Here is a 27,401-nt window from a genome sequence, read left to right on the forward strand (position 1 = left end):
TTAAGCTGCAGTGCAGTAACTGTTACTATTGTACTTCCTAACTCTCCATCAATCAGTGCATTGCTGGCACTAATTGCCAAACAGCTGTTCCCTGTGTGTTCCGTTTTCCTTTACAGCAAAGGCAATGTTTTCCTGCCACTGAGAACAAGAAATCTGTCATTTTCTGAAGTGAATGTTGCAAGTATTATTTCTAGAAGTATTACATTTAGTTAATTCTTATGTAAATTTCTCACACTTCAGAAAGCATACATGCAAATATTAAATATAATTTATATCAAATAATGAACATACAGCCTAGAGATGGACAACCAATTGCACAATATGTACAGTGCAGCAGGCTGTTGACTTACATTAAACTCATTGAAATGGGTCCTCATTCCCCCAAATCCTCCAGCGTTACTCGGGCTGTATGTATATTGCAGAATTAATGCAGTTTGACATCATTTAACTGCCATTGCTCAATGCTACAGAATAATGGGCTTTGTGGTTTTGTGACAGAGCTCTGATGCCGCAACAAAGTACAGATGCCAGGATTCCATAGGATGCAGCCATGACAGTTAAAGCAATGTCAAACTGCATTAATTCTGCAATGTGGCAGCAGTCTTAGTTAATTCTACACACTAGCTGTGCTGGTGATTACTTAGCTGGGTATATTCATGTTCATTTCTGACATATTGTTTCCTGCTGCTCCAACTATGGCCACGGAACTCACTGGATTTCCATGGGGCAGTCACTAACTCTCAAGCTAACCTACTTCAAAGGATTGCAAAGATACCACCTTGATCTCCTTGGCTTGAATCCTCTTAGAAGTTCCAGTTAGAGTAGACCCCCAGAATCAATGGAATTTACATATGTGTTAACCCAACATTCAATAATTACTACAATGGATATATTCTACATGGAAATACGAATAGGATTCAGGTTTTTGAAAGGAAAGGCAGAATATAAATGAAATAAATACATATTTTTATTTTCTGTTATTTCATACTAGCAAGAGATATTCAGCATCTATAGAAATGATGTTCATGATGACAGTTTGATTAATTAAAACAAAACATGCAATTGTTGTTGTTGTGTGCCTTCATGCCATTCCCAAGTTATGGCAACACTAAGACCAGTGTATGCAGGACTCAGAAGGCTGGGGGGGGGGGGGGCTGAGCATGGCCCCCACCTTGCTGCTGTAATGCCTCTCTAAGCCCCGCCACGATGAGGTGGGGGGAGTGCCATTTTGACCCTGCCTTCTGAAAACCTCCCTCAGAAGACCTGTCCCTCACATTGAGTGACACCTCAGGAGGGGACGCCACTGCTTAAGATGACCCTACCATAGGATTTTCTGACGCTGAGTGTGTGATTCGCCCAAGGTTACCCAGTAGGCTTTCATGGCTGAGTGGGGAATTCAACCCTGATCTCCAGAGTTGTGGTCCAGCCCCAAACCATTACACCACACCAACTCTTGGTTGAGATTATGGAATTCAGAACCCCCCAGGACTCACCCTCCAACAGTTTAAACCAATACAGTAGTTTGATTAATTAAAACAAACCATGCAATCACAGTGGCTATCAGCTTTTGTTGCATACTGCAAAAACAACGGAATCTAGAATCACTGTTTCCCTGGCAAATGAATGCCATGACCTTCACATAGCTTGGACATCTAGCTGAGTCCAGCTGAATTCTACACACAGGACTTGGGCAAGCATTTATAAAGCTTTGTTTGTGAAATTGGCATGGTAACCTAATCTGCATCAGGATATTGGCAGGGATGAACAATTGGTAGGGCTTACACAGTCCTCTAGAAAAGATAGTAATCATTATGTCACCCACACAAAGTTGGAGTATTAAATTTTGTGAAAAGAACACTATTGCTCCCACTTAGAGTTCAAGCAGTGGGTGGCAACAGTTAACAGTAAGTGCTGCTATGATTAACATGCAACAAAACGGAGATGTTTGAGACACAGAATTCTTCTAGAAAATGGTGGCCAAGGCCAAAGAATCACAAATCTAATTTTGGTCAGATGCAAAAGTTTTATCAAACAGAACCCCCACTGCCTCATAGGAAACTTCTTTTAAAACTGAAGCCTTTGAGCCTTCAAAAAAAATGGAATATGAAATAAGGCTAAGGCACTAGCACATATTTTAAGTTTCTCTTTGGATATTGGCTATATAGTCCCCTCTCCATTTTTGTGGACTTGAAGTCCACGCCCCTCACCTGTACGCAGGCGGCAAAGAGAGGGATAAAACAGAGCATGTGCCTGTGGGTGGGCACTGCCATTCAAGCCAATGGGGCTTCAATATAGGCGAATTTCCATTTTCACGGGGGTCAGGAATGGATCCCCTGCGAAAATGCCTGGGCGACTGTACATTATAAATACAGTTGCAAGGTTTAAAAGAGCCCATGTATTTATTTTTGTAACATTCCTTCTGTGACAAGTAAAAAAATAACTTCAAAAACTTGGTAAGTACACAATGACATTGAAAATAAGCTGAAGATCATTTGTGTCAGAGTTACAAAAAAATTACATTTTGCACTACAATTCACAAACTCTCTCAGCCAGCAAGGCTTAAATAAAGCTGTAGCCTAAGCTGTGGCACATCATTACAATTTCTTAATATTTACATATCAGGTAGAAACAAAACCATAGCACTTTGTACTTTTCCCTTAATATCAGAATCTCTTCTCATATGTAAAATTCTCCTCCTCCTTAAAAATAACCATGTTTTGGCATTCAAATTACACAATGTGGGAGATCGGAGACCAGCATACTAGATCTACACCATCAGTGAAGAGCAGGAGGCAGAGGTCTGTCTCAAGGAGCCTTCTTTACTTCTGTAGCCTGCTCACACAATTTAGAAGCATGGAAGTTCAGAATTCTGTGACCTTTAGGGAACAGGAGTGGTCTAACTGTTTGGGCAAACAGGGCACCTTGATATTTCCTTTACCAATCAGGTGCTCTATTCCCAAAGAGGTGCAAGGTATACTTAGACCTTGCATGGAAAGAAGTTGCAGAACAAACATTATGTACGGTAGTTGGCTACATTTCTGGTAAGCTCTCAGCTTTACCTCTGAGGAGCTTGTTCTCACTCTACTATGCCTAGTGGGCTTCAACCGCCACTGATAGAGAGCCACTTGCTTAGAGAAGGTTCCCCAATGCAAGTGTTTGCATCCAGTACGTGGAGGATAACAGAGTATGGCACATTGTCCCACTTTTCTTTGAATAATTTGATTCCGAAAATAAGGTTTTTGCAACCCATACCTAAAAGCTGAATTGGCACACATGTATCCTATCATCATCATCATCTCAGGTGTCTTTGTCATCACTTTCTTTCCTTTCCCTTTTCATTCTCCTCAGACAACTTCTCCAGTGCATCAAAATATCAGTCAGTTTATGTGAGTTATTGATTGCCAGGCACAGGGTCACTTTGCCCTAAGAGTTCTCAGAATACAGCAGTGTCACAATAGCAGAAACAGCAGCTTGATTTCCCTGCCAAAACACTGCACAAGAAACCACTCAGGGTAACAGGATGATGTGATTTACAGTCAAACAACATCTGGAGAACCACACATCCACCACCCGTCTTTAGAGCATTCCCATATTGTCCAGTCCTTGAAGTAAAAAATGAAGTCTAAATGTTTCCAGAATTGGAAGCTTTGACTGCAATATTGTAAAATCTGAAGCTTAGACTGGAATAAGCCCCAGTTTATGATTCTTACTTCCACACATAGGACTGTGCTGTACAAGATCCTAACCAACTATTTCACTTGAAAGCAGAGAATTTTCTCTGTCTTTTTCACCTGCTGATCAGAAAAAAAGAACCTTAATATCAATACCTAAAAATTTTCGTTGTAGCATAACTAATTTATTCTAAATAGCATGCACTTAAAAAATCAATTCAGTGCTGTGTTCATGCTATGTCATTTACTGTACCTGGATATAGTATAGTGCCGTGCTGCATGTTAATGGAAAAGATACAAGACAAAGAATGTTAGCTTTAGAAAGTTTCTGGAAACAATTTGTGTGGCATTTTAAACACAATAATGCTATAAACATAATTAAGTATACCTACTAACAACTTGCTACTAATACAGTCTACCTACACTGAATTGTATATTACTAATTAAGCACATATAGCAACCTATGGCATACTGCTAACATTTTAAGAAACTGTCATACTCCCTGGGTTATATCCCTCTGTGAGCACAATCTAGCCAAAGTGAAATCCTTTAAAAACTATTAAAATTAATGGTTAACCCTTTCTGAGTTGTACCAGATCTATTGATCTTGCAGTCATCTGATATTTGAGTTTTCCCTTTTTGTGGTGAATAATGGTTTGAGATCTTAACCTTTCTTAGCAGCTTATGATTTTAAACTTTCAATATATTGCTGAAAACACAGATGAAGCTGAATTTGTAGTCGTTTCAAATATATTATTTTATTGTTTTATAATGAAATCCAAGACAAGTCTACTCAGAAATAAGCCCCACTGAGTTCAATGGAACTTACACCCAAATAAATCTGCATATCGTTGCACAGTGGCATCGCTAGGGTTGGTGTCACCCAGTGCACTAATTCATGGTGTCATCTCCCGATTGACCTCCTCCCATACCACACCATACAGAACCTTTAGTAATGGTTTTTGTAATAATGTTGCTCATAAATCATAATGTGGGTACAGTATATCACTGAATGTAATGGAAATAGTTGTGACATAAACAACTAACAAAATTAAAATTATAACTTTTTATTACAGTATCATACACAACTAAATGTATTTACATGTACATAGTTTTATGTGGTATAAGTGAAAATTAGGTAAGATGTGATGTTTTTAAAGAAAATTTTAAAATATTTAAAATATACAGTATTTGATTTTTGATTTTTTTAAAAAAATATTAAATTTTAAAATTTTAGTTTATTTTTTTTAAAAAAGCAGGAGCTTCTCCTTTCTTTTCCGACTGAGCCTCGCCCCACTCACACCATCTCTTCAGCATTTTAAAGGTTCACAGGTGGATGCCACAGCCCATTTCTGCCAAACAACAGATGTTTGGGGAGCAGTAGAGTAACCCCCCCATTAAGGCGTCAACTGGTGCAGTCCGTATTCCCCACACACCCCTTGTGACACCCCTGCATTGCAGTTTTAAACATTGTTTCAGTTTGAATTGAATTTTACCTTAATAATTACAATTTGAAGTGCAAAATCAAAACTGGTTAAACAAATAAATATACAATCTGATCCTACATATGTTTACTTGGAAGTAAATCCCACTGAATTCAGCGAAGCAATCTGGAAGTCTTTACATGCAGGAATCTGTCCGTGATTATGCAATGCCCATTTAAAAACTAATATTGCAATATCTCCTTTGCATGTACATCCAGACATTTCTAGAACATGTTATTTCATTATTATTTTTTTTAAAAATCTACTCTGTAAATAGATTTCTTTACAACTAATATGCTACAGATCGTACAAAAGGAAATGTATTTATGATATCTACTTTGAATATTGCAGAAAACCTCAGCTCAGAATGGCCCTTTCCTGTCTCTTTCACTAAAGTAAATGTTTATAGAAACCAAATACTGTATATTTTTCTTGTACTAAAAGGCACTTTGAAAATGCAAAAGTACATTTGGGAATAAGTTTCCAGCACTCCTTAATTAACAAAGACAAATGTTACTTACGTCGTTTCTGGGAAACTGCTTGCAAACAGGCTGTTACAATATCACAGTTCTTCTGTACTTTATGCAAAAGCCTGTCCTTTTGTTTCAGAAGGCGAAGTAACTTTGCAGATTGAACACAGATTCTGTAATTTAGCTCCCGTATTATAGTTGTCAGCTCACTTGTATCTGTCAGAAAAAAGGAATATACCTCAGTGGCTAAAACCTGCAAACCCATTTCATTCCACAGTCATTGCTATGGGATTCATCAAATGGACCTTATATTATAAATGCATATTCTAGGGGAAATGCCCTAGCATGTTTGTAAGGGTCCATAAGGTGTCACATCTTAAAATTGCTCTGCTGAGAACTATCCTAATAAGCGTGTTGTATAAAATCAAAAATATTCCTCATAGAACAATAAAAGCCAACAAATGTAATCAAAGAAAAGTAATCAGAATTGCATCAGAAGTTCCTCTATAGGTTTGGTACCCCAAGGCATGTATTTTCCAATTAATAATGTCAACTGTTCCAATCATGTACAACACAACAAATGGCACTATAAAAATTATACTTTAGAAATAGTGTACCATTTGCAAGATCATACTGAAGTATCAGATTTATTCATTTCCTATTTACTTTTTTCTCAATACCATTTGAAAGAATAACAGCATCATGAAGTTTTACAAATCCTTTCTTTGCTGTAATGCTTAAAATATCTAAAGGGCTGGTAACATACAACACAATCCTATATACATCCACTCAAAACCCAATGAAACTAATTTCCAGAATTCTAGGAGTGTGCATCCAGTGGAGTATAGGATTGCAAGCTTAAATTCTTCTATTGTTTTGCATTACTACTACAGTGATTCCCAAAGTGGGTTGTATGCCCCCTGGGATCAGTGAAAAGATCTAAGGGGCTACAAGTAAAAGGGAGGCAGCAGGGAGGCAGTGAGAAAAAAAGGGAGTATGGGAGCCTTCAGTATTGGTGCATGACAAAGACAAGAGAAACCAGTGGATTTTAGGACCATGGTGGGGATAAGTTAGAGCATACAGCGACTGGAGAAGTGGCAACCAAAAGGAGTTCACACATTTGGGACCCTGGTTAAGCTTGGTGAGTTTTGCCAGGACTTGGCTGGCATGTTGGAGCTGTCCTGCTGCTGCTTTCTTTCATTGGACTGGCCAAGAGAAGAGGTAGAAGAAGAAATAATGTTTGTGGTGGGGGGGGGGGGATGACTTGAGGCTATGTCGGGAAGGCATGTCTCTGGGGAATGAGGGAAGGGGTATCCAGGTTCGATTTTTCAAAAGACTCCTTTGCCTCTGTCAGATTGAGAGTCCTTCCTCACTGGGGATAAAATTGGGAAGCCAGCTCCAGCCCCTCTGGGGAGAAGCTTCTCCTTTTACACACAGCCATGTCGGGAGCAGCTACCGAGCAGCCAATTGAGCAGCAATTGAGAAGTCTGTCACCCAAGTTGGCTTTAGCTGCAAGGCAAGCATGGGCAAGAGATTTTTTGGTCACTGTTCAGCCAGCTGGTCGTTTGCTTCTCCCAAGGTGACCAGCTGCTTGGTTGCTGCTTGACTGGCTGCTCAGTCACCATGGGAGCAGCAATCAAACAGCCAGCCTCTCTTTTGCTGTAAGGCAGGCAAGAGGCAGGAGCAGTGTTGCCAATTTCGTGACTTTCACGCGAAAACGGGGACTTTTCAGAGCTTTCCGTGTGATTTTCGCGCCTGGCTCTTTTTCAGTGCCTTTTCGGCGACTTTGGCCCTTTCAGCTCCAGCCTGAGAAGGCTGCAGAGCAACCAACCCTGGGCTGGAGAAAAAACTCTCTCTCTCTCTCTCTCTCTCTCTCTCTCTCTCTCTAATGACTCCCTCTGAGAGCCAGGAGGGAGCAAGTCTAACCAACCCCAACTGTTTGGAGGAACAGTTCAGCCAATCAGAGAGAGGACAGTGATTGCCCCCCCCCCTCAGGCATTCTCAGGCTCCAGGGGCAAAAGTGCTGGAGAGAGGCAGGGAGTGAGGGATCTTGGCTGGCTTCCCAATTGCCTTGGATTTTCAAGTAAGACATAAGTTTTAAGGCACACAAAGGCAATTCCTGATAATGGTATCATGGCTTGATGTTGTGGAATTCTGTGTCTGCCTGAGAGTGACATTTGAATTTCTGAATTCCTGAGCTTGGGCAGAATGCCCCAAGCCTACCTCTCAGGGTTGTTGTTGTACTGTGAGGTGGACCATTTGGGTTGTGTGATGTGAATGCGATGTTCCTGAGTGTGTGTGTGTGTTAGTGATTAAATATGCCTCTGAGCATGGGCAGAGCACCTGGTAAGTTGGCATCCCTGCCCTGTCTTCCCAGAATTTTGTTTTGTGGCTCTCTTTTTCATTCTCTTTTCCATTGCCATCCATACTGCAGAAATAAACCAGTTTGGCATTGCTTCTAACTGCAAGGCTCCCTGCGATGATGGGATTCTGGGCACAACAAACCCTGGCTGCCGGTAAAAGCAGAGTCTCAACATGTCACAACAAACTACATTTCCCAGGATTCCCTGGTTTGACAAGGGAATTGCCTCCACGCTTCCAGATCACAGCCCCAGAGAATGAGTCTACAGGATATCAGTGTTGCCAGTTTAAGTCTACTTCTTCAGCTGCATTTGGATTTAATAATAATAATAATAATGGATGATGATAGAGAGATCTTGTAGCACCTTTGAGTCTCACTGAAAGAAAAGTTGGCAGCATGAGCTTTCCTAAACTTAAGCGTATTTCCTCAGATGCATGGGAATTGTAGTTCATTGTGGCACCAGAGCTCTTTCTCACAAAACTACAATTCCCCGGGTTCCCTAGCACTGAGCCAGGGCAGTTAAAGCAGTCTCAAACTGGATTATTTCTGCAGTGTGTCTTGGACCCAACTCAGGCTGCATCTTCACTCCAGACTCCAGAGACAATCCAGTTTCATACTGTTTTTACTGCCATGGCCCAGTGCTATGAAATCCTGGGAATTGTAGTTTGTTGTCACACCAGAGTTTGCTGAGAGAGAAGGTTAAATGTCTCCGAAAACTAGGATTCCCAGGATTCCCTAGCACTGAGCCATGGCAATTAAAAGGGTGTCAAACTGGATTTATTTCTGCAGTGCGGTTGCATCCGAACACATTTCTATTTGGCACAAAGCTTCCTGAACCCCCTTCATGTCAAAATAAATATCTTAAAAGGACTGAAAGATTCTTTGTTTGGTTCAATGGTGATTTTGAGAGTTGAAATAAGTTACAATTATTTTTATTCAATTATGTTTACGTTTATTTGCAAAATATCTGCCATTTTAACATTATGGGAATTTTCTGGGAATTGTGACTTAATATTCCGTGTGATCTGGGGGGATTCAGCGGATTTTGGACAAACATTTCCGGGAATTATCTTCGAGGCTTGTTGGCAACACTGGGCAGGAGGAGGAGGAAATGGTAGTAGTAAAGTGAATGTGGCTGAGGTAGGTGCCAGTTGGACAGCTGGCTGCTACACTAATGTTAGACCTAATATCAAGAAATAGGAACCGGGAGCCGTTAAGGTTGTCACTCAAGAGGAGAAGAATAGCACTGGCCTGTTACAGACTGCCAAAATAAAGCTGCTTCGGGTCTCTTTGGAGGTATGCAGTTTAAATGATGCATGCATCCTAAGAATCCGGAAGCTGCACCAAAGCTGCACTCCAGTGCTTAGGAATGGAGTGTGGCTTTGGAGCGACCTCCGGACTCTTAGGATGCATGCATCATTTAAATAGCATACCTCCAAAGAGACTCGAAGCAGCTTTATTTTGGCAGTCTGTAACAGGCCTGAGACTGCATTTTTGAAGTAGAGTACCCAATGTATTTAAACAGAAATCTACTTTACTAATTTAATAGCAGAGCTGCCCTTGAAACTATGTACACTGGTACTTCCATATTTGCAGCTTTGACTTTTACAGATTTGATTATTTGCAGATTTAATTCTAGGAATCTCTAGGTCCTCCAGAGAAATTCTGCTGGAAGGTGATCATACAGTTGCACTGGAGGGCCTAAATATTCTTAGAGAAAACACTTCTTTAGGCATTTTGTAGCTCCTGCAACATGATTCTATGGTCAAATTCTGGTAAATGTTGTCCCCCAGAGTTCTGCTGGAGGACCTAGAAATTCCTAGAGAGGTGTTCTCTCAGGTTAAAAAAGTATTGTTTTATTTATTTGCAGTTTTGTCACTTTCATGGGGGTCTTGTGCCCCTAACCCCAGAGAATGTGGAGGGAGAAGTGTACAGTACAGTATTCATTTTATCAATTTAATATGTATACAAGAGGCACCCTCTAGTGGGTGAAAGCAGAAATCAGAGATCAGCTTTTAAATTAACACTAGCTATTGTTTGTGGAATTAGCTAAAACAAATAAGGGAACAGTGCTGTAATCAGTAAGAGACAATAATAATTGCATTTGATGTCCTATACAAGCACTGGCTATTTGACCCTAAACTCAAACTCTCTGATCTGGGAAAGAAACAACAGCAGCCAGGAAGGAAACAGCAAAGAACAGGGGAAGTTACACTGAATAGAGCTGGCATCAGTGGCAGGGTGGTGCGCAGGGTCACTGACAAAGTTCAGAGTTTGATTCAGCAGCTTGAATCTGTATGCAGTTCAGTTTATATTAATCCAATCCCAAACCAATCTCATTTGGACCCAAAATCCAAACTGAAATTCTGAATATGTGGATCATTGACTTGCATTGTGAAACCACAGTTGTTACAACCTTTTGTTTTTAACATTTCTGAATACAACTTGCAGACAAAATAGACTCTAAAGAGGGGATTAACTCAGGCAAATGTTAGATCGGTAGCTTCAGGGGGATTTGTTCTAGGCACCTATGCAGTTTGTTTTGGGGTTTTTTATAGTGCTTAAAAACTGTTTACAGCTCATCTTTTTCTATTTATGTTTTGTCTTGGCACTGTCCCTCTAGTATAGGCGAACTTTCTCACAGCACCAAGAGGACTTCTCAGCCTCTACAGTTGAAGAAATGAACCAATGATGAGCAAAGGCAGTGAGGCATCAGTAATGAAGACAGCAGCATTTTTCAGAGGCAGGCAGGCAGACATGCAGAGGACCAGACTTCTGGTGTTTCTTCTTAAATGAGTATACATAACAAGAACAGAGCACTAGCCCGTTGATTATGTTAACATTAAACTTTTGATCTGATAGATTAGGCCCAAAAAAGACAGACCAAAAGAAGAGGCTTAAGGTACTTGGTGATCTAGGGTGGAAACCTTTGTTTCATGGACCATTACTTTCTTTCCATAGTTGTCTGCCAAAGCCTCTTGGTGAGAAAAAAGAGTGATAGCTCCTGGTGGTAGGGAGTTGAGAACTTTTTGTTCCTACTTTGTGAGTCATGTCCCTGCTGACAGGTTGATGGAACTTTTCTGCTTCTCTTCTAAGTGCTTCAGCAGCTTGATGGTGCTATAATGCTCTTGCCATCTGTTCTTGCCTGTTTGCTGCCTAAGGTAAGGACAAATAGCAGTCCTGGAATCTGCTTCCACTTCAGAGTGGTCCCACAGAATGCTCTGACTTTTTTGACATGACACAGACTGCTTGGTTTCCATCACAGGGTTGCCTCTGACATGTGCTCCCTTGTTATTGTTGGTGGTGCTGCTCCTGTCTCTACCTGCCTCAAATGGAGCCCTCCTGAGACTGGAAGCAAATGTTCTACTGCACCACCATGCACTACCACCACCAATAACACTTAGGACCAAAACAGACTGCAGAAATAATCCATTTTGAGACTACTTTAACTGCCCTGGCTCAGTGTTAGGGAATCTTGGGAACTGTAGTTTGTTGTGGCATCAGAGCTGTCTAACAGAGAAGGCTCAATGCCTCACAAAACTACAGTTTCCAGAATTCCCTAACATTGATCCAGGGTAGTTAAAGTAGTCTCCAGATGGATTATTTCTGCAGTCTGTTTGGCCCTTACTGAGGATTAAGATAAATCATCTGCATCCCTTAGATGCTTAGAATTTTAGATACAATGGGGAAATTTTACTGTTTTAAAACATTATATAATGTTTCCAATAGCCAAATTACTTCAAATATATTGCCCAAGTAACCCTTATGTCATATCTTAAATAAATACATTTTCCAGATCTGAACCACATGGTTGAAAGAGGCTCTGGCATTATAATCTAGCAAGCCTTATTTAAGATTAAATTATGTCTCCAGAGAAGCACATCAAATAAAAGGAAGCAATGGATTATTAACAAGAGGAAGGGGAGGGGTAGAAGAAAGAGAAAGGAAAAAATGATACTATGGGAGTGAGGAAAGAGTTAACAGTCGTTAAAGGGAGGGGAATGAGGAAATGTTCTTTTAGAAAGAAGACCAAAATCCAATTGTTTTCCCAAACTAGTGTAGGCTCGCCAGATCAGTAGGAACTTGGTAAATCAACATTTATATAAATCCCACTAATTCAATTAATCCACTCCAGATTTGGTAAAGAATACTAAAAGCTGCAAATAAAATAACAAAAGAACAATACACAGATCACCATGCAAATCATCCACCAAAAATATAGACTGTTAAAAGATGCAGGAAGGGACTGTTTGGAGAAATGAATGAAAGTTGCAGCAGTGATGAGACAAAGAAGTGAAACCACCATCTTGAGGGGGAGAGAGGCCAGGCCTGAAGAAAAAGAGCCCTCCTCCAACCACCATCTTGAAGGGGAGAGAGGCCTGGCCTGGAAGAAAAAGAGCCCTCCTCCAACCACCATTTTGAGGGGGAGAGAGGCCTGGCCTGGAAGAAAAAGAGCCCTCCTCCAACCACCATCTTGAGGGGGAGAGAGGCCTTGCAATTTTTTGTATTGTATTGCAATTTTATTGTACACCGCTATGATCATTGCGGAATAGCGGTCTATAAATAAAAATTATTATTATTATTATTAAATATAAACCTGTTTCTGTTTTCCTTTTATGCAACATTAATGCAAATCTTCAGCTTTTATTTTTAAAGCAACAGAGGTCAACAGACACCTGAATTTTTACAACCAAGCTAACTTAATAAGTATTATCTAGGTAATAAAAGCATGATGAAAGTGGATAAGTAGATAATCAATTATTTAGCATCTGGTAAGGGGTGGGGAGAACTGAAGCTGAGAATTTGTGGATCAGAGTTTGTTTTGTTGCAAAAAAAAAATCTTAAAGCCAATAATGTTATAAAGTATATACAATTATGATATTACATAAATCAACACAAAGTAGGTAAAACAGATGGTGTATAATGCTAGTTATCATTTCTTATCAGGATTATATTTCAAAGTAGCATAAGAATGTGCCAAGAGTCTCACACGTCACCAGCTATCATGGCAGATTATCAGCAAGGCTGCACTCCCCAAAACAACATAATTGCCACTGGTGTAGCTGCCATTCATAGATATCTATTTAATTTACATCTTACTTTACCATGTGGTTATAGCAATAGTGGGAAAGAGAAAAAAAAAACCTTCCTCTGAGCATCTTAAAACTCCAACAAACTCTTATAGGGAGACATGGGCTTTCAGGTAGGCTGGAACCAAGGCACCTGAGGCTTTATAAACTGTAACCACTACTTTGAATTGTGCACAGAAACAGCAGTAGGCAGTGAAACTGTTGCTTCAATAAATCTGTATGTTCTCTAGATGCCAGCCTTCAGGTATATCCAAATAAAAAAGGGGAAGAAAATGTTTTAGTAAGCTAATAACAATTCCCTGCCTAAGAAAACACTACAAAGTGTCAGCAGGTGATTTGAGGGCACATACACAGTGGCATCACCAGGGTTGGTGTCATCCGGTGTGGGATGGCAGTGGCAGCAGCAGCAGACAGACCCACTCACCTTCCCTCCCTCTGCCTTGCTGGCCAGCCACAAAAGAAACCTGATGCCACTGGACTACCACAGCCTCCCTTCCTTACCCTCCTACCTGGCCAGAACTGAAAAGACTTGGGAGGGTGAGGCAACGCTCTGCGATGGGGGCATTCTCCATGCTTTTGCAGAGGTGCCCTGGCTGGGGGTTTAAGACAGACAATGAGCAATGAAGAAAGTTCAAGATTTTTCCATACTTGCACTCAGTCATCAATCAGAGGATACACTACAGTTAAAAAAAACAGAAGAAGACTTGGACTTGGAGGGGCAGCTATGAAGGAACTAGGGAAGATCTTCAAATGTAAAGATATATGATTAGATACTTAAATTAGGATACTCCATGCCATCATTTTTTCCCATTTCTGTGTATAATTGTTGTGAGAGCTGGGCAGTGAAGGAAGCTGATAGGAAGAAAATCAACTAATTTGACATGTGGTGCTGAAGACGAGTTCTGTGAATACAATGGACTGCTAAACACTTCCTCGAAAACCCAGTAAATGGGTCCTAAAGCAAATGAGGCCTGACCTTTCTCTGGAAGCAAAGCTGACTAAACTGAGGTTGTCATATTTTGGCCATATCCTGAGAAGAAAGGATTCACTAGAAAATACAACAATGCTTGGTAATGTTGAGAGCAATAGAAAAAGAGGAAGCCTGTATACCAGACAGATTCAATCAGAGAAGCAAGAGCCATAAATCTGTTTGAGGTGAGCAGGGTGGTTGAGGATAGGGTGACCAGGAGGTATCTCATGCATAGGTTTGCCATAGATTGAAGTTGATTTGAAGGCAGTTAACTATTGGAGAATACAGCATCAATGCTTGTAGCAATAACTTGTAGCTATAGAATTGGGAGAAAGGATGGCTCATCTTCATCACAGCCACATTGATTATCTCTAAGGTCATTAAGTCAGAGTGACTATGAAGTGGTCACTTCCTATTCCCTCCCATTCTGCCAGACGTTAAATGTTTTATGACCCTTTGTTCTGAGTCTCTCTCTTCATCTTTCAACCAGCATGAACCTCCATGCTGGTAGAAAGACGAAGAGAGAGAGAAACTTACCAGGCTCCCCTTCTAAAGATGTTTTTTTCTTCCTTCTTATACACATGGAAATCAACTTTTTAGGGATCTATCTACCACAGTATAGTTTTCTCTATTGATTAGTTATTTTCTTAAACCTAGATGTAACAATAAAGTGAGTCTTATCTTTACCTTACCAATGTATCCTGTTTATTTATTAGAAGCTCAGAACTAAGGCCTTGTACAGACTGGCAAAAAGCACTGGCCTGTTGGCGGAGACAGCACTGAGTGTCCCCACGCTCAATGCCCTTGCACCGCCACCAGGGCACAATTTTGGTGCACCTCTGGCGCTGCATTCAAACGGCACAGCGCCGAAGGAGCATTACCACACCGCACAGCGGTGGCTATGGCACCCTTTAGAGGGCGCAAAAAGGGCCTGCTTTTTGCAGCTCCTTTTTGCTCTCTCTAGAGGCCAGATTGGAGCTGCGGCGTGCAATTGCCGCGGCCCTGATCCAGGACGAAAAGGGCCAGCGTCCTGCCACCCATTTGAACCAATGTGTACAGCCCCTAAGTCCTGTAATAAATACTTGTGGAATACTTTGCTACCACTGTTATGATTAACATTTAAATACAAAACATACCATTTTAAAAAACCATTTCCTAACATTAACAACAACAACAACATGGCCTGGATTGTTCTATAGGTAAAAGTTTTCAAAGCATGCGAAAACAAAGAAAATTTCTCAAGAAAGGATAGAAATGCAAGATAAGCACAGGGGCATATAGCTAGTTGGGGGAAGAAAAGGATAATCAGGGGCACTAAATCTGAACATATTAAAACCTAGCATGTCTTGACATGCAAATTCTAGTTTAACAGTGCAGAGTCCATGCCAAAATCACATGAAACAATGTCATGATAAGTATCATCAGCAGATACACACAGGTGAAGTGATGATGCATAAGATATTTCAGGTAAATATTTACTTAGCACCAGCAGTTGGCAGCTAAAGAATTTTGAACACACTTTGAAAAATGGAGAGCAGGGGATATAGCAAGATAGAGCAAGTATAGAATTCAGTCCATACTCCTATTTTGGGCTTTCTTAACTGATGGCGACTTTTGGAGTAAGCCTTGACTGAATGAGGAACGGCTGATGTGTCACCACCACAAATCCTGATCTTAATTCAGCCACATTTTACTTCACAGATAATATAGTAATGAAAAAGGCAGCAGGAAAATGAAAGCTAGGCAGGACATCTTCTGATCTCCTAAGCATGCTGTCATCATTCACCACAGGTAGATTTACAAAATGTGTGTCATCTAGAGTTGTTTAGCAATGAGCAAATATGACTCCAAAGAAATGACATAGCTAAGAAAAAGTTGGAAGAAGAACAAGGAAAAGCTGAAATAAAAAGACTGGCTGAGCAGAGAGAAAACAGGATCTCTCATGGGATACAAGAAAGGCATGCAAAGTCTATCAGAACAGTCACAGGGGGGGGGGGAAACAAAGAGAGAAAATTTATCTTGAACAGAAAACCCCTAATTTGAGTCTGGAAAATATACTTTTTTGCACTACAGTCCCCAGAAACCACCAGCCAATATGGTCACTAGTTACAATGAGGGAGTTTATCACATGGGACAGACCCTTGCAGAAATGGGATTTAAAAATCTGGAGGGAAAACGCAAAAGCGGGTTGATTTTCAGACACGTCGGGGTTAATAAGCAATAATGCAACATTAACCCAAACGGAAACTCGACAAAGCCCGCTCCTTTTTACTTCTGAGATTTTCCGAAAGTAAAAAGGAGTGGGTTTTGCCTACTTTCTGTTGGGGCTAATGTTGTGTTATTGCTCATTAACCCTTACATCATGTGAAAATCAACCCGCTTTTGTGGGTTTTGTACACTTTCTGTTCAGGTTAACTCCCGATGTCATCTGAAAATCTACCCACTTTTGTGGTTTTTTTCCAGTTTAAATTCAGTTTCTGAACGGGATCCATCCCATGTGATAAACTCCTTTTAATCAGAAAGAAGTCTCTTTTCTAAGCTCTAAATCAGTGGTTCCCAAACTCTGGCTTCCCAGATGCTCTGGACTTTGGCTTACAGAATCCCAGACCATTGGCCAAGATGGCTGAGACTTCTGGGAGCTGAAGTGCAAAACACCTGGTGGACCATAGTTTGGGAATCACTGCTCTAAAAATTAAGTGCACTTCTGTCTAAATTTGGGGCAACATTCTTGGTTAAGGAGTACAAGCTACTAATGAAAGTAACTGTCTCTTTTGGTTGTATTTGGATATCTCTCTTGTCCTAGAGAGAGAGGGGGCTCTATCATCACACTATATAATTATAGCACTATTATTTCACTTTGAGTGCCATGGTTGCATCCTTTGGAATGCTGGGCATCGTACATTAATGTGGCACCAGAGCTCTCTGGCTGAGACATCTAACAGCAAATTTAGGCAGATTTGTACAGATTAGTAAAGGATATGAGAGCTGGACAGTGAGGAAAGCAGATAGGAGCAAAATCGATGCATTTGAGATGTAGTGCTGGAGAAGAGTGCTGGGGACCCCACAGACAGCCAAAAAGACAAACAAATAGGTCCTTGAACAGATCAAGCCTGAATCTCCCTGGAAGCCAAAATGATAAAGCTGAGGCTGTGGCACTTTGGCCACATCATGAAAAGGCACATCTCATTGGGGAAGACTGTAATGCTAAAATAGGTGGAGAGATGCAGAAAGAGAAGAAGACTGTGTGCTAGATAGAGGGACTCTATTAAAGAAGTCATGGGTATGGATTTACAGGACTTGAGCAGAAAAGTGGAGGAGAGAAAGTCCAGGGATTAATTTTTACTGCAAAAATAATACAGTTATTTGTGGATTTTGGGGGGCTATGTGGCCATGTTCTAGAAGAGTTTGTTTCTGATGTTTCATCAGTATCTGTGACTGGCATCTTCAGAGAATGGTGGCATGGAGGTGTGTGGGGTATATATATATCTGTTGATTTGTTTTTTAAACTGTTTTTTAATGTCTCCTGATGCACACATGCATATACATATATTCAGAGAGGATGCCAGCCACAGATGCTGGCAAAACATCAGAAACAAACTGTTCTAGAACATGGCCACATAGCCCAACAAACCCACAAAAAACTATGGATGCCGCCCATGAAAGCCTTTGACATCACATTAGAAATAATACAGTTTGACACCACTTTCCTCAACGCTTTGGAATTCTGGGAACTGGGGTTTGTTGTTCCACCAGGGAAGGATAAACGTCTCACAAAACTATAATTCCTGGGATTCCATTGCATTGAGATGGTGCAGTTAAAGTGTGGCATCAAACCAGATTATTTCTCTAGTGCGGATGTAGCTCAGGAGATGCCTCGCCATGAGTCAGGATTGAGTTGAGGGCAGCTAGCAACAACAAGAAGAAATTAGATTAAAGTGCAAATTTACAGCGCTTTATAAATAAAATGTAATGATAATAATAATAATAATAAAGTGTTTAAAACCCTTGAGAACAACACAACACTCCCTGCCCTTTCTTGGAAAACTGTCTGTTTGAAAAGCCTGTCTGCCTAAGAAGGTCTTAGCCTCCAAATGGAAGGGCAGCAAGGGAAGGCATTGCCAGGGTGCTTCCCAAAGCTTTGGCCCTCTCTCTCTCTCCAGCTGTTTTGGACTTCAGCTCCCAGAATCCCTGACTGTTGGCAGCAGCAGCTTCCCTAGACTTCACTCTACTTCCTCAGATGCATTTGGAGATAATAATAATAATAATAGTTTCCCTAGACTTCTGGGGGCTGGAGTGCAAAAGAGATGGAGGGAGGGAGGGATGGAGGTCCAAAGTTTTGGGGAGCCCTAGGGCCAGTCCCTCTCCTAGGAGGCCCCTTGGGGCCCTTACCTTTCTGGGCCAGGTAGTGCCTCTGGTGCCTGTGTCCCGGTCTCCGCTGGAGCTCCTGCAAGACCCGGGACTCGGGGAAGGCGTCGGAGCCGGCAGAGGCTTCTGTGGAGCTGTCCACACTGTCCCTGTGCCGGGTTCGTCCCGCGCTATAGAGCTCAGTCAGGAGGCCACTGACCAGGGAGGAGGCACGGCTGGACCTCTGGAGCTCCTCTTCCTCCTCCTCCTCCTCCTCTTCTGCCAGGCTGTCTGCGCTGCTCCCTCTCCGGCCCCTGGGGGCCAGTGGCTCTGGCTCACCCCCTCCTTCGGCCAGGCTGACCTCTGCCAGCTCCATCCCTTCCCTCCGCAGCTGCTTGCCAGGCCAGAGTTCCGGGTTGGGCCCCTGGGGCGAGCAAGAGAGGCAGGGAAGCCTGGGAGGCCACTAGCCCCCTGCCCTCCTGCAGCTGCCCAGCAATGGCCACTAGCCCTCTCTCAGCCCCAGAGGAGGAGGAGGAGGAGGAGGGTTTCTTCCTCTCTCCCTCCCTCCCTCCCTCCCCAAAGAGCCCCACCCACTCGCACCTGTCGCTCCCAGCCAATCAGCTCCCTCGGAGTCACCTTTCTCCCTCCTGCTGCTGCCTCTGGCCAAAGGAACAGCAAGGCCAGGCTCCACCAGGGCTCCACTTGGGGACTCTCCTTGAAGAGACACACTTTTAGGCACAGCATTAGAAACAGCCCAGTGCTCCCCCAAAGGCTTCTGAGGAAGTAGCCTGAAGTCTAGGAAAACTCCTGCTGCCAGTTTCTTTCCTTCACTCAGTCTCAGAGGGGCTACAAAATCTCTTTACATTATTATTATTATTATTATTATTATTATTATTATTATTATTATATCTAAATGCATCTTTGAGACTGACTTCTTTCTTTCTGTCTCAAAGGTGCAACATGATCTCTCTACATTATTATTATTATTATATCCAAATGCATCTTTCAGTCTGCCTCAAAAGTGCAACAAGATCTCTCTCTATATATATTATTATTGTTGTTATATCCAAATACATCTTTGAGACTGACACCTTTATTATTATTATATCCAAATGCTTCTTTGAGACTGACTTCCTTCTTTCAGTCAGTCTCAAAAGTGCAACAAGATCTCTCTACATTATTATTATTATTAGTAGTATATCCAAATGCATCTGAGGAAATAGACCGAAGTCTAAAAAGCTGTTGCTGCCAACTTCTTTCAGTCAGTCAGTCTCAAAAGTGCTAAGGATCTCTCTACATTATTACAGTATTATTGTTGTTGTTGTTGTTGTTGTTGTAATTATTATTATTATTACAGTCACCCCTCCAAGGCTGCAGACTTGGAAATCCACAGAGGGACGACATTAATGGCAATGGGGTACCCTATTGAAGCCTATGGGGGGGGGGGGGGGCAGAACAGATCCCCTGCAAGTTCCAAGGGTCAACTGTATATCCAAATGCATCTGAGGAAGTAGACTGAAGTTGGCAGCATGAGCTTTCCTAGACTTCAGTCTGCTTCCTCAGATGCATTTGGATATGATAATAATAATAATGTAGAGAGATCTTGTAGCACCTTTGAGACTGACGGAAAGAAAGAAGTTGGCAGCATGAGCTTCCCTCGGCTTCAGTCTACTTCTTGAGCATGCCTCTGGTAAGCAAGCTCTTCTAGTACATAAAGCCTTCACTTTATTCAAGTAATTTCCCTTTCATCATCATGCTCCTGAGGAGACATGATGAGGAGGATTGCACTGTGGCTCTGATAGTGTTTAATCTTCCACACAACTCCTTTGAAGAACTGTACTGTATACTGCTTGACAAATTTTGTTTTCTTATGGTGTAAGCATTTTAATGTAGAAATGCTTCGTTCCAAAGCTTGTTTGCTACTGCATTCACTTAATAGCGAATTTAACAAGTGGAAGTTTAACAGCAATCCCTGCCTCTTTTTTCTTTTTCCCCCTTGTCTTGTGCAGAAGGGCAGTAAGTATAGTGGAAATAGAATAGATGGGGGTGTATTTTTCATGTTTTCTCTCAGGGGAAAAATGTGCCAGTCTGAGTAGGATGGTAAATAATATTGCTTTCATGGTAGAGGTGGGGCTGGAGTAGGATCACATTTTAAAAGGGGGCAGAACTTCTGTCTTTTGAAGAGTTCCAGAACAGAAAACGCAGAAATGCAGTGTCTCCATCACAGTGCTACAAATGATTTAAACAAAAAATAATCTTACTCTGTATTAGAATGTCCATAGACATAAACATATAAACAAACAAATACATTTGGAATTCAGATTGTTAAGAAAGCTAGGCTTCTCTTTCCTTTTTTTTTTTTCTTTTTTGGTGCCATTACTGTGCTTCATCCATTTAATTTTACTGAAGGGGCAGAACCTGGAACTCTTCTATTTTCCCATTGCTATTGCTATATTTTTCTCACTATATAAAATCAGCTAAGTAGGTAAAAACAAAATATCTCCACGTTGTCTTAATTGATAATCAAATGCAATCTCAAACCTATCTGCTCAGAAGTATGTTCTGAGTCTAATGGTGCTTGCATTCAAGTAAGTAGGGATGGTATTCTGAACCTGGAGGTTCACTGTTTAAAAACCACTGGTAGGTTTATTTGCCATTAATTTATCTACTCTGCCTTTAAAGCCATCTGAACTATTGCCTGTCTTGAGTCTCCAAAAAATCAGTTTCATTTGGTGATGCCTATATGCTATTACTGTATACTGAAAGGGAGAAAAACATCTCTATGTTGTGCATGCCATGTGTAACAGAGTGGTAAATGTGGGCTTTGAAATATGGTCAGCCTAGGCTATCCAATGGAGAGTATTGGTGAGAACTACAGGCCAACCACATCCAGAGGTCAGCACATTCAACTCAATTTATTATGTCCACAACATATACTTACTATGCAGTTCAGTGCATTTCATGCTTATTCTGAAGCAAATCTGTGTCTAAAGACTCAACTGCTTTAGCATTTCTTCATAGCCTGATCAAGTTTCATAGTAAAAGCTTGCTAAATTGCTACCCCTTTAAGTATTGCTCCTAGTAGTTTTAAAAGGCAAGTCCACCTCTTTCTGCAAAAATGAAAATATTTTGGGGGAAAGTAATTCCAAATTTATTTATTTTTTTTACTCTGTTGACAAGACTAAACATATAGCTGTGGGTCAAAATCTTTGATATGTAGGGTAACACAGTTGATGCTGAGTTTCAAAACATAATATGGCAACTCAACACTCTCTTCTCTGTTTCTTGAAGTTCTCTCTTACATCACTAGATTAGTTGCTATTTTGATTAAGCTTCTTGATTGGAAGAACATGGGCCATAGCAGTCTTCTCTGTCAGTGGCTAATTCTGCTGTATCTCTGGATTGATTATCTGTGCTCAAAGTACACTATTAATTGAAGAGGACATTAATTGAACATACTACGGATAGAGCAACGAATGGTGTAGAATGTGGAAATGAACTGGACCACTCAAGAAATGTGGATGATTAATTGTGATTTCAAGGAAACAATTAATTTACTAAGCTAATTACTGCACTGTACTGCAGCCATTCACTCGAAACCACAAGGTTGCGAGTTCAAGACCAGCAAAAGGGCCCAAGCTCAACTCAGGCTTGCATCCTTCCGAGGTCGCTAAAATGAGTACCCAGACTGTTGGGGCAAATTAGCTTACTTGCTGTTCACCGCTATGATCTTTGGAATAGCGGTATATAAATAAAACAAATTATTATTATTATTATTAAGTAGGCAGTCACCTCATTTATAGCAGCACACACATGTCCTAACACACAGCATAGAACCACTGTGCTAACATTACTAAAGTGGAAAGACTCTTTTGTATATTCAGATTATTTTTTAAAATGTTACCTGTCAATACATCTTTCTGTTGTTTCCTTGGTTTGAGGTATAGCAGAGTCTTAACAGGCTTTTTGTCTCAACTTTCTGCTTCTGAAGATTACTACCTTGCCCAAGGTTGCCCAGAGGGTTTTCACAGCTGAAGGGAGGATTTGAACCCTGGTTTCCCAGAGTTCTAGTCCAACACTGAAACTATGCTGACTCACACTAAACTGTCAACACTATTATTTTTGTAAACGTTTCCTTTTCATCCCCATTTGCCTTGTCATCCCCATCTTCCATCTTTTAAAAACAGAGAAACAAGCAATATATTTGAACTTCTGCATACTTCCAGCAAATAGCTCTTCCAAATCACATGTCTGTCTCACAAATACTTTTTCCTTCGAGACATTTATCTTATGTCAGAAGGTGATCTCCCAATGGCCGGCAGACATGCAGTTTGAGGTAATGGAGGATCTATTCAGGCATGAAGATCTCCATTTGGATCAAAAACACTTTTGTATTAAGTAAAGAGTTAGAAAAATAAAACAATGCACTAGGAACCAGTAACCAACTGCAGCCTTCTGTATGGATTAATCTGCATCTGAGATGTATCCCAACATTTCAGGGCCAAATGATTGTGCCGAAGAGGATGCCTCTGAGCAACTTCAGACAGTTCTACTCAGAGTCTTGTACATGCCAAACATTGATGGGAGACTGTCATAATCTGACGTTTGGATTTTAACCAAATCTGACATGAGAAATTCCACGGAGGGCCACTCACCATAGAAGATAAATATATGGTTTCTGTGACAAAATGGCAGTCCTAAATACAGTAGATTGTGAGCTCAAGCTTTCTTTGTAGCAGGACCTCAACTGTGGAACTCCCTCCCAAAGGAACTTAGGCTGGCCCCATATCTTTTAAGTTTCCAGTTGGTAGCCAAAATAGTGCTGATCCTCATAGCATTCAATGTTGGAAGTGGCTGATTTAACTATTTTAAAAATGGATTGATTTTAGACTGCTTTTAGGAGTTTTAAAAGACTTTATTAATGTTTTTTTTTAAATTACTTTTGTATTGTTTTAATTTTGAATTGTTTATATTAGTTTTTACCTGTTCATCGCCTTGGGACTCCTTGTTGGCTGGGAGGTGATACAGGAACACTTTAAATAAATCAATGAAATAAAAAGAAGCACTGCACTTGCAATGTTTCACTTGTCAGACCGGTTCTAACGCTTTGATAAAGTTTGATCCTTCCTAATATAACTTTTGAAATAAGTCAAGTTTAGCACAAGACTGGTTCAGATTAGCATATTCCTCAGTGATTGCAGTTGTTAAGCAGTCCTTGGCTGCAGTCCTAGTACTGTATGCACATTTATGGCAAAGCAAGTTCTGTTCAATTCAGTATTGTTTACTTTTAAACCAATGTTAATAGGATTGAGCTGTAACCCGGTGAACTCTCAGAGACCAAAACCCACACATACCACCTCAGACAGAATGTTCTTTTAATGTTCATGCAGCATTTATTCATCTAAGGATTTTGAGTAATCAGAATATAAGAAACACCAAGAGCCAGCTTTTCTAATTCAAAGGTAAAATTGGTGCAGAACAAAAAAAGTAAATGGAAAGGTATAAGAAAGGTAATAGCAACTACAGGCCTGCAGTTAACAAAATGGATGTGTTCCTATGTATTACTTCTTTAACAGAAAAACTGATACATGGAAATAATAATTGGTCACATACTCCTGCTCCCAATAGCATTTCAAAATGTTCCAGCTAATATTTTATCCCAAACTAACAAAATGCACACATGAAATGAAAGAACCAGGTTAGATAAGCATTGTATAAGTGAACAAAAACATCTTGAACCTTCTAGAGACAATTTAAAATACACCTAAGGATATTTTTTTTCTTTCACCAGCCTCTATTTTATTTATTTATTTATTGTATTTTTACCCCACTCTTCAGCCACAGGGTCAGACTTATAGATCAGTCGTTTTTTAACATGTGGGGCAGGCATGGGGAAGTTGATGAAGCATACTTATGTGCTTTCCTCTTTTCTTCCTGTTTTGCTATTCACAAATTCTATGTAAGGGATTCTGGAGATAGCTGCTGTTTACCTTGCAAACTGTAGGCAGGCACACAGTTACAGAAGGATCAGGAAGAATAAAATCCCACTATTTCCCAGCTAAAGCTTTTACTGCATCGTTTATTGCAGAAACACTGTTGCAAGGTGGCAGACACACCAGAAGGCTGTGTTTTTTTCAACCCTCCTTCACCATCTTTCCAATGCTGATGCTACTATTTAAATAAAACACCCTAAAGCTTGACAGAGGATTAGTATGGGTCCAAACAGACAGGCCAAAATAAAGCTGCTTCGGGTCATTTTGGAGGTATGCTGTTTAAATGACACAGGCATCTTAAGAGGCTGGAAGTTGCGCCAAAGCTGCGCTCCAGTCCTTAGGACTGGAGCATGGCTTTAGCACAGCTTCCAGCCTCTTGGAATGCATGCATCATTTAAACAACATACCTCCAAAGTGACCTGAAGCAGCTTTATTTAGGCCTGTCTGTTCAGGCCCTAAAGGGGTAGCTGTGCTGTTGCAAAAAGGCTTGGGGGGAAAATTAGATCTTGATTAATAATTAGGCCTTTGTTCTGCTCTTGTTAATGTAATTATTTCAAAAGTATGTATGTGCTGGTCGATGTTCCACTGTTTTCTTGCCTAGCATCGGATAACATAGCAAGTATGAAGTCTGTAGCAATTCGTACTACTATAAGGAAGATCTCTCACATCTATCCTGGCTTGAGAGTTGCAGTTCTGATTGAAGCAGGGGATTGCAGAGAGAACCAGCAGAGTATAGTGGTCTGAACATTGGACTATAACTCTGGAGATCCAGGTTAATCCTCTCTTGTCCATGGAAATTAACTGGGTGACCTTCAGTCTCAGAGGGTGGCAAAGGCAAACTTCCTCCGAACAAATCCTGCCAAGAAAACACTGTGATAATTTTGTCCTAGGGTTGCTCTAAATCAGAAGCAGCTTGAAGACACACAACAGCAAGAAAAGGGGATGGGAATAGTTCCTTATTGAGAATTTGTGAACTGTTTCATCACTGACTTAACCTTAAGAAGGCATATAACACACATAGGGACAGCATGGTGCAGTGTTTTGAGTGTTGGACCACCACTCTGGAGACCAGGGTTCAATTCCCAGCTTGGCCATGGAGGCCCACTGGGTGGACTTGGGCAAATCACATTCTCAGCCTCAGAGGATGGCTCTCTGAAGAACCCTGCTAAGAAAAACCCTATGATACCTTCGCTTTAGGGTTGCCATGAGTCAGAAACGACTTGAAGGCACACAAGACTCATGTGGCTAGTGTGGTGTAGCGTTTTGAGTGTCGGACTACAAATCTTGGAGACCAGGGTTCAATTCCCAGCTTGGCCATGGAGGCGACCTTGGGCAAGTCACACTCTCTCAGCCTCAGAGGATGGCCATGGCAAACCCCCTCTGAAGAAACCTGCCAAGAAAACCCTATTATACGATATGACCTGCCAAGACAAGAAAAAAATCAGTGGATAATGAGGTCCAAGTCTGACTGTAAATTCCAAATAGCAAAAATTGATTGTGCCATTTTCATATAAGGGACACCATTTTGCTATGCCAATGTATTTAATGGGACTTGAGTATCCATGGATTTTGTTATCCATGTGGCGTCCTGGAACCAAACCCCAGCGGATAACAAGAGCCCACTGTACATTTCTATACCGCTTATCTGTGAACTCAGCACTCTCTAAGCCAATGCTTCCCAAACCTTGGTCCTCTAGGACAGTGGTCCCCAAACTGTGCTCTTTAAGGGATTTTGGACTTCAGCTCCCAGAATCCCAGACTATTTGCCGACATGGCTGAGGCTTCTGGGAGCTGAAGTCCAAAATCTCTTAAGGGCACTAAGGACTGGAACCACATGCAGGCATCCGACTGATATCTTCAATTGTTTTTTCCCCTCCTGTTTGGTTTGTAACATCTTGACCTGAAACGCATGGAGCTTCGAAAGCTTGCAGCAAGTATACCGTGCATTTCAGTTGGCCAATAAAGGCATCACTGATGGATTTTGGTTTGTACACTTGTCCCTCCTTATCCATTAGGGTTAGAGGCACAAGACCCCCGTCAATATGGAAAAGCTGCATTATACTGGTCAATGACCGAATAAATGTTATTACTATTACTATTAAAAAAGCTGCAAATAACAAAAGAACACCATGTTTTTACCTGAGAGGACGCCTCTCTAGGAATCTCTAGGTCCTCCAGAGCAACTCTGAGGCCAACGTCCAACAGACATTGGAGGAGCTACAAAGGCCTAGTAGAGTGGTCTCTCTAGGAATAATCTCTAGGTCTTTCAGTGCAATGTTGAGTTAAAGTTGACCATAGAGTTGCACTGGAGGACCCATATATTCCTAGAGAGAACATATTAATCAAATCTGTGAATAACCGAAGCCGCAAATATGGAGGGATAAGTGTATTATTATATATCTTATTAACGCACTTTTATTGTAATCCGCTTAGATCCTTCTAGGCGTCATTGTTATTTGATGTTTGTAATTTGTTGCCTGCCTTATTTCATCGAACCCTTTCCTGCATTATTATGTATTGTTTTATACATATTATGCTATTATTTCATAGGATGTACGCCGTGGGCAGGTTTATTTTTTTGTCTCTTTTACCGATTGTATGTGCAACACTATGTAAATCTACAGTGCTATATAAATAAAGCATAATAATAATAATAATAAATACATAAAACCTATTATTATTATTATATTTTATATATCTACTTATAATTATATTTATTTCTCTATATTATAATATTTTTTGTATTACAGTATATTATTATTTAACCAATATATAGAAAGGATGGGCCTTGGAGAGAAGAATAGCCCTGCCTGGGATCGAACTCACAACCTTGAGGCTGCAGTACCGGTGCTTAACCACTGCGCCACTAAAGTCCCCTGATGGGCGGGGCTGGGGAGAGAAGCACAACTGCGCCCCGTCGAGGAAGCTGCCGAAAGCTTCCTAAAGTCTCTATTATACACAGTCTAGCCAACAGGCGGGAGGAGGAGGAGGGGAGCAAGGCGCATGCGCGCATCCTT

The 27,401-nt window shown here is 41.0% G+C and overlaps 1 protein-coding gene across 2 annotated transcripts in view; it reads right to left on the bottom strand.

Moving 5' to 3' along the window:
• The window catches only part of TBC1D30 (TBC1 domain family member 30), a 61,571-nt gene extending 42,665 nt beyond the window's left edge, over positions 1 to 18,906 (bottom strand). For both annotated transcript variants that reach the window (XM_042470021.1, XM_042470020.1), the window contains exons 1-2: positions 18,437 to 18,906; positions 5,677 to 5,841 (exon numbers count right to left, since the gene is read on the bottom strand). In XM_042470021.1, the coding sequence (XP_042325955.1) occupies positions 5,677 to 5,841; positions 18,437 to 18,767 (496 nt within the window). In that variant the 5' untranslated portion in view covers positions 18,768 to 18,906. The remainder of the gene's footprint in view (positions 1 to 5,676; positions 5,842 to 18,436) is intronic.
• Positions 18,907 to 27,401: the final 8,495 nt, after the last annotated feature.

Source organism: Sceloporus undulatus, chromosome 5 (genome assembly GCF_019175285.1).
Source record: "Sceloporus undulatus isolate JIND9_A2432 ecotype Alabama chromosome 5, SceUnd_v1.1, whole genome shotgun sequence".
Taxonomy (NCBI): Eukaryota; Metazoa; Chordata; class Lepidosauria; order Squamata; family Phrynosomatidae; genus Sceloporus; species Sceloporus undulatus.